This window comes from Leptonychotes weddellii, chromosome 10 (assembly GCF_054177405.1).
Source record: "Leptonychotes weddellii isolate Sample4059 chromosome 10, ASM5417740v2, whole genome shotgun sequence".
NCBI classification, from domain to species: domain Eukaryota; kingdom Metazoa; phylum Chordata; class Mammalia; order Carnivora; family Phocidae; genus Leptonychotes; species Leptonychotes weddellii.
In genome coordinates this window covers 74,913,509-74,920,642 of record NC_138378.1, presented here as the reverse complement: position 1 = coordinate 74,920,642, position 7,134 = coordinate 74,913,509, and the positions used below count along the sequence as shown (strand labels likewise).

At 42.2% G+C, this 7,134-nt stretch overlaps 1 protein-coding gene across 1 annotated transcript; it reads left to right on the top strand.

Annotated features, from left to right (window-relative positions):
* Positions 1-412: 412 nt before the first annotated feature.
* Positions 413-6,436, top strand: GKN2 (gastrokine 2). Its single transcript, XM_081832215.1, has 5 exons — positions 413-424; positions 2,400-2,450; positions 2,894-3,031; positions 5,139-5,249; positions 5,898-6,436. The coding sequence occupies exons 1-5, from the start codon at positions 413-415 to the stop codon at positions 6,093-6,095; spliced, it is 510 nt and encodes a 169-aa protein (XP_081688341.1). The 3' UTR covers positions 6,096-6,436.
* The last annotated feature ends 698 nt before the right edge of the window (positions 6,437-7,134 follow it).

Here is a 7,134-nt window from a genome sequence, read left to right as displayed (position 1 = left end):
CACTGAAGACCCAATTCAGGTCTGAAGGGAGGACTTTACCATCAGGGGCAGATAGTAGGACTATGTCCCTGTTTGTCTATAAGATGCTGGTGTAGAACGAGCATCTTGTAATATTTTTAAAGGGTGGAAGTTGACATCTTAACTGCAGCATAGCGCAGATAAGCAAGGAATATTTACTGAGTGACCAAGTGGTAGATTTTTATTACTGACTAATGAACTTTACTGATATCAGGTTATGTGACTAGGTCTCAATCCTGATAAAGGAGTTTGCTGGGGTTTGTCAGAGATATGGACATAGTCTTTTCCAATGTAATTGTTCTGGAAAGAGATTTCCACACCTTAAAGCTAATATAAAGGGTAGAAGTTGCACCGGCAGCCTCACTTCTCTAGCACCTTCTTCCCAGCAGGCAAAATGAAAATCCTTGTGAGTATTTGTTTATGCTTCTTTATACTCTTGTGGTGGCTCTTGCAGGGAATGTTCAAATCCAGTATGTCTTGGATTTCCGAAGTCTTAGAAGAACACTGTGCATGCTTCTAAGCTTCTGTGCTTGAATTAAATAATGTCTTTGGCAAGGATAGCCTTAAACATGAAGTCGGATATTTACTGGTCCATTGTCTATTTTCTGAGACATTTGCTAAGAAATGCAAAGAAAACATTTTGGAAATATCTAGAGAATTTTAATTTGGAGAATTTTTAATAATAATTCCTTATTATTATGAGCTTGGGAAAGAATGCAGGCATTTTGGGACAACTGCGTTTACTGTTTAAAAGAGAAGGGGCAATTTTTTGAAAAAGGTAATAGCAGCTGTCATTTTCTAAGTGCATATGAGATCCTATGCTAAACATAAATACTTCGATTTATTCACTTCAATAACTCTGTGAACTGAGTAGTATTACCCCCATCCTACAGGTGAGGAGACTGAGGCACAGAGGAATGTGATTTTCCCATGCCAGTAAATATGAGGTGTAGACTTGAACTGTACCCATCTCCGGCCGCACTGGCAGGATCAGTCACGGCCCAGCATTCCTGCCATGCCATCCCTCTTCTTGCCGATCCCAGTCCTGATCCCAGTCTCCCATGGCTCCACATTGCAGTGGCCCATGAACAGAGGTCTATATTTTGACCCAGAATGGAACTCCTTCCCCCAGTGATCTATCCTTTATTCTCATTTAGCTGTTGAGGGAGAAGACAAAACAGTAAGTTCCTCCCCATCGGGTGTTCAAGATTGTCGGCTTAAAGAGTTCCATCTCCGAGGGGTCTCTTGATTTTCCAAGAGGAGATCTGTTGCTGAAACATAAACGTGTAACCTGGGTGTATTTACTCATGGTGTTGGGTGGGTGGTTATTTGGGGGCCAGGGACACTTCCTGAGCTCTCTCTAATTATATCACTATGGTAGTCAGTCCTCCACCCATTTGTTCAAACCTCTGTATTAGACCCATTAAATACAATAGAGAGGAGTGTCAGAGGTTACAGGAGCTGGTCTGGAATCAGAGAAGGTGTGTGGCTGGGCAAGTAGTCAGGTTGGAGATCGCAAATGGGTCTTTGTCAGACGCTCCACCCCCAGTCATCAGAAGAGAAATGTTATTGGTGATGGTTAGGAAAGTCGAAAAATCCTCCTGACAGGTCTTAAAAATATCTGCTTTCCTGCAGACCCTTCCATGAGTGGTTTGCAATGAGCGGTTTGTGGTGTTCAGAAAAGAGAACACAAAACTGGGATCAACCTGTTGGATAAGACTCTTCACACAACTGCAGCAAAATGGCAGAACTGCATCAACGTCAGCCTCATGGCCTGTCAGCCTATCATTTGTCTGATGGCATCCCTAAGGAGAATATAGAGGCTTTCCTTGATGTCAGCCTTGAAAGTTAGCCATGCTTCCAAGCATCCTATTTTCATAGTTTCCCTTGGGGAATCCATTGTCTCTCTATCACCCATGAATCCCTTTTAAATCTGTTTTACCCTCTCAAAGAATTAAGTACATTTTTTTTTTAAACCATAAAACACAACTTCACTCTTGTAATCCAAATCCACTGTGAGTCACATGAGGGTGTTCCCATAGTAAAATGAGTCCTTCCTCACAGTTCACCTGCTCCAAGTTGTTTCTGGCATAAGAACACATGCTGCCTAGAAGATTATGATGTTGGGAAGGGTTGGGAATGGGGCATAAAGGTAGAACCTGATGTCTGACAAATAGCATAAAGTCAATAAATACCTGTCAAATGAGGGAAGGTGTGTTTCACATCTTGGAAATGGACTGTTGACCACCCATGACCACCCACCTGTGTCTCTAGGTGTATATTTTCTGAGATACTTGTACTTGTCCTGTGCGATGCCTCCTTAAGTCCCCACTCTCAATGACTGCCCTAAAGAGAATAGATGCAACTGGTCTGTTTTTCAGGCGGTATTTCTGGTGCTGGTCATCTTTGGGACACAATCTCATGGATATGAGGTAAGTTGGTTCACTATGGACTTTATACCTTGGAGTTATTGGGAGGGGAAAAGGAAGATACAAGAACATCTGTCTGGAGGACCGTAGAGAGCCCATATGCCCTATTTGGGATGGAATCCCAGAAATAACCAATAATGGAAATGATAAGGTTGGTTATTTCTTTCCAAATGCAGTGCCTCAAAAAATGCAACCCATTGCTTTAAAATGTGGTCAATTTCATTTCTCCTGTGATGTCATTGGTTCTCCCGTATGTAACATAGTAAACCATGAAAAAGAGCTTCACATTCTTACTTTAGCATGGGTTTTCGGTCTGGGATGCCAGTGTGGTTTCAGACTTCAGTCTCTTGTTCGTAGCAAGTGGAGGGCTTTTATTTTGTCGGGAGGGTTGCTTTTCCAGTACATATGACTTATGGAAAAACATTATGTCTTTGTTGTTAATCTAGGTTTATAACATCATTAGCCCAAACAACAATGGGGGCAATCTTCAGGAGACAGTGACAATTGACAATCAAAAAAATATCGCCATCGTTAACATCCATGCAGGATCATGCTCCTCTACCACGATTTTTGACTATAAACATGTGAGCAGAAAGGGAAATTTTATATTCTTCAAGACTGGGCTTCTAAAGGGTGAAGGGGCAGCCATTTACTATGCATTTGAATTCTAAGAACTATCCTTGCAATTCTTTCAGAATTTCCTTACTTTCGTTTTTCCTTTTTAAAAGATTTTATTTATTTATTTATTTATTTATTTATTTATTTATTTATTTATTTATTTATTTAAGGGAGAAAGAGAGAGAGCGTATGTGCACTTGAGGAGGGGGACGGCAAAAGGGAGAGGGAGAGAGAATCTCAAGCAGACTCCCCTCTGAGCTCAGAGGCCGACTGGGGGCTCGATCTCATGACCCTGAGATCATGACCTGAGCTGAAAGCAAGAGTTGGATACTTAACCGACTAAGTCACCCAGGCTTCCCCAAACAAAACCATTCCTAAAAAAAAAAAAGTGACAGGAAACATACACATTGCTTGACCGTTTCAGGTGGCAACTGGAAGCATCATGATAATTGTCTCACTACAGGCTCAGGAAGTGTCTAGGAGAGCGGACCAAAACCAGAACATGGCCTGGCACACAGGCTCTCAAAAATATTCGCTGAATGAATAAATGAATGAATTAGGGCTTCTAATACAAAAACTCACGCAGAAAAAGAGCGATTATGGAATAAACAATCACAGAACAGCAGAAATCCAGAACAACTATACCCATTCAACTATGTAAGTAGGATATGCAGTAAATCATACTTCTGGAAGAAGGAAAGTATGCTAACCCAAAACTCCAAACTCCAAACTATTTCCAAGTTTCAGTTACTGGTATTAACAATAAGTCTCAGAAACCTGCTCAGAAAAGTTATTTGGTCCTTTATCCATTTATTTGTTTGTTTTCCGTTTGTTCCACCTGATTAGGAGCCTGCTTTTACCATGGGACAGAGCTATGCGCTGTGGATATAAGTAGGTTGTAGTCCATCTCACTGGACATTTGAACACGCTTTCTGTCTCCTTTTCTTTTAGGGACCTCCTCACATGCCTCTTCCCCATTGGCATTGGGAGTTCTAGGACATGTTCGAAAGCATAGAATCTTTGAAAGATACAGTTTTAAAGGAAGTGGTACTGAAATTGTTTTTTAAAGCAGATTTCAGGGAAATCCCCCAAGTGTCTTTAAAAAAAAACCCCAGAGTGGTGAGGACTTGGTTTAAACCCCTTCCACTGCCATCAGGCTTTGCCTCAGGCTATTTTTGAATTTTAGGAACTGGCAATTTGTGAGAATTGAAAAATAGGAACTAGAAGAGGGTTTGTATGACATACAGCTCCACAGACTGTATAATTATTTGGAACTCTGTAGAGAAAATTCCATTCGGGATGAAGGTTAGGTGGCCTCCCATTCCGTCTGGTTCCATGGGCCTCACCCACGATTGCTGTTTCGATCCCACCTTCCTCCAACTCAGCCCCGTCCAGCCAGGTTGGGTTTGAGGTGGAGAAAGGATGGAGAGAAGACGGTAAAGGAGAGAAGAATCTAAATGTGTGTGTGGGTGTTGGTGGTGAGGGTGAGTGTGGGATGTGAAGGAGAGTTTCTCAAACAGCCCTGGCCAGTAGAAACCTCTACAATGGTGGAAATGCTCTCTATCTGTAGTTTCCAACAGAGAAGCTACTGGCCGCTTGTGGCTACTGAGCACGTGAGTTGTGTGACAGAGGAAGGACGTTTTAAATTTTACTTAATATGAATTTAAATTTAAATAGCACATGTGGCTAGTGATGAACATATTGGAAAGCACAGTTCTAAAGAATACTGTATTTACCCCAAATTGAGGAAAAGGCAGAACGAAATCAATAGAAAGAGATCAACAGCTGCTGCTTCTTACTTGTTCAAACCCCACACTATAGGCCCTGATTGCAAAACATGAAAAGTGGGGCACAAATCATGGGTTTGTACAACTTTAGAGATAGAAACAACAAACCAAAAGTAAAACTATGATGTAAAAGAAGGCGAATGGATAGAAGGGATGGCGAATTGAAAATTAGTCCCGTGCACTCACTGTGCGTGCTCAAGGCTTTCCTCAAGGCTCAAACGTTCTCCTTACCAGTTCTGAACCCGAGGAGCCGGGCAGGCCAGTAACTGTGCTCTTGCTGCCTCAGGGCTACATCGCTTCCCGGGTGCTCTCCCGAAGAGCCTGCTACATCCTGAAGATGGACCATAAGGCCATCCCCGCTCTGGACGAACTAAAACGATACATCTACGAGAAACAGGTGATTCTGCAGTACCCTTTCCCATTCCCTGTTCCTTTGCCCGGAAAAACTGGTGCCTACAGAGGAAAGAAGAGGGTAAGGGGGAAGATCATAATATTCTATCTTACCGTGGATATGTACTCTCTACCTGTTAAAGTGTTTTCTCCTTTATTGTTTTTGGGACAGGAGTACATGGCTTCGCTTGATTTCTACCGTTCAGCCCCCAACCCAAGAACTTACAATAAATTCCACTGTTTTTCTGGAAAGGACTGAGCAGCAGAGCTCTCAGAAATAGTGACTGGCAGAAAAACGAGCGAAGTTATAATAGTCCACAACACAAAGGTGCAAAGAAACAATACGGGATAGCGAGAATAAACAAACCCTGCACGAGGTTCGGAACTGGGTGTTTCATTCTCCCCCTGTAACTTCCCATCTGTGCCACCTCTGCCAAGGGATTCACCCTCCCTGGGTTTCACTGTCACCAGCAGTGAAATAACATTGGTAATAACAAGGCTCCGCTGCAGACCAAGTGCTCAGAAGGAGATGGTGTCTTGAGATTCCTGACGGCCTTCTGCTTAATAATATGAAAAAGAAAAAGCAGTTTAGGATAAGGGACATCAGGTTATGTCAGTCTACTTTATCCTATCCCCCTCTCTTCTACTGCTCTAGGCTATGAAGAACATGTACTCTGACAAATACCTCTGGGTCAAGTACAACCCACTGCAGTCTCTGATCATGCACATAGACTGGTTCCTGTTCGGCTCACCCATCAGGCAGCTCTGCAGTCATGTTCCCCTGTACAAGGGGGAAGTGGTTGACAAGATATGTGAGTACCAGGAAATTATTCCTTCACCAAATGTTTTCTGAATGCTCCCCTGTGTGGGGCACTCTGCTCGGGGTTGTGCAAAATACAGGTAGACATGAAACATGACTCATTTCAGTTGACTTCGGGAACTAAATATCTACCGTGGGTGGAAATCATGCTAAACGTGAGGGAGATACAGAAATGGGTAAAACTCTGCTGCTGAGTCTGATGGAGAAGTTGATGGGTTAACACAGAGGATGAAATTTTAGGATGTCCTGGGTGCCAAGGAAAAACTGTTGGATTTCCTACTGTTCCTTGTGCTGACGGGTGCTAATAATACAGTATTGTATACTTGAAAGTTGCTGAGAGGAGATCCTAAGCATTCTTACCATGCACACACACAAAAGAATTACCCATGTTAACTGTGTGATGTTATGGATGTGTTCTCTTGATCTTGGTAATTGTTCTACGTGTATGTATATCAAATCATCACAGTGTACACTTGAAATATATGCAAATCCTTTGTCAATTATTCTTCCAGAAAGTTTTAAAAACTATTTTCAGAATCTAGGATAGAATGAGTCTAAGGAAGAGCAAGCAAAGTGCACTGATCCACAGGGAGTAAAGTCCTGAGTCATCCAGCTAGCATATATCACTGCAGTCATTACTGGTATTTTTATACAAAGTTTCCAAACATGGGAGAGTGGCCAGAGGGAAAGAGGGGCCAGGCCACAGATGGCGAATGCAACAAGATAAATTCCCCAGAGTAGTGGAAGGTGAGATACAAAAGAAAATAATGAGCATTTATCACACTTTTACTGTCTAGAAAAAAAATTTTAAGATATTTTTCTTTTAGTAGGGTCATTAGTACTTACGAATAAAAGCACATTATGCAGCCATCAAAAAACCCAAAATCTTGCCGTTTGCAACGACGTGGATGGAACTAGAGGGTATTATGCTAAGTGAAATAAGTCAATCAGAGAAAGACATGTATCATATGATCTCACTGACATGAGGAATTCTTAATCTCAGGAAACAAACTGAGGGTTGCTGGAGTGGTGGAGGGTGGGAGGCATATGGTGGCTGGGTGATGGACATTGA

Coding starts and splice junctions, on each gene's coding strand:
- GKN2 (XM_081832215.1), top strand. Junction 2,451..2,893: donor CACAATCTCATGGATATGAG/GTAAGTTGGTTC, acceptor TTGTTAATCTAG/GTTTATAACATCATTAGCCC. Junction 3,032..5,138: donor CGATTTTTGACTATAAACAT/GTGAGCAGAAAG, acceptor TTGCTGCCTCAG/GGCTACATCGCTTCCCGGGT.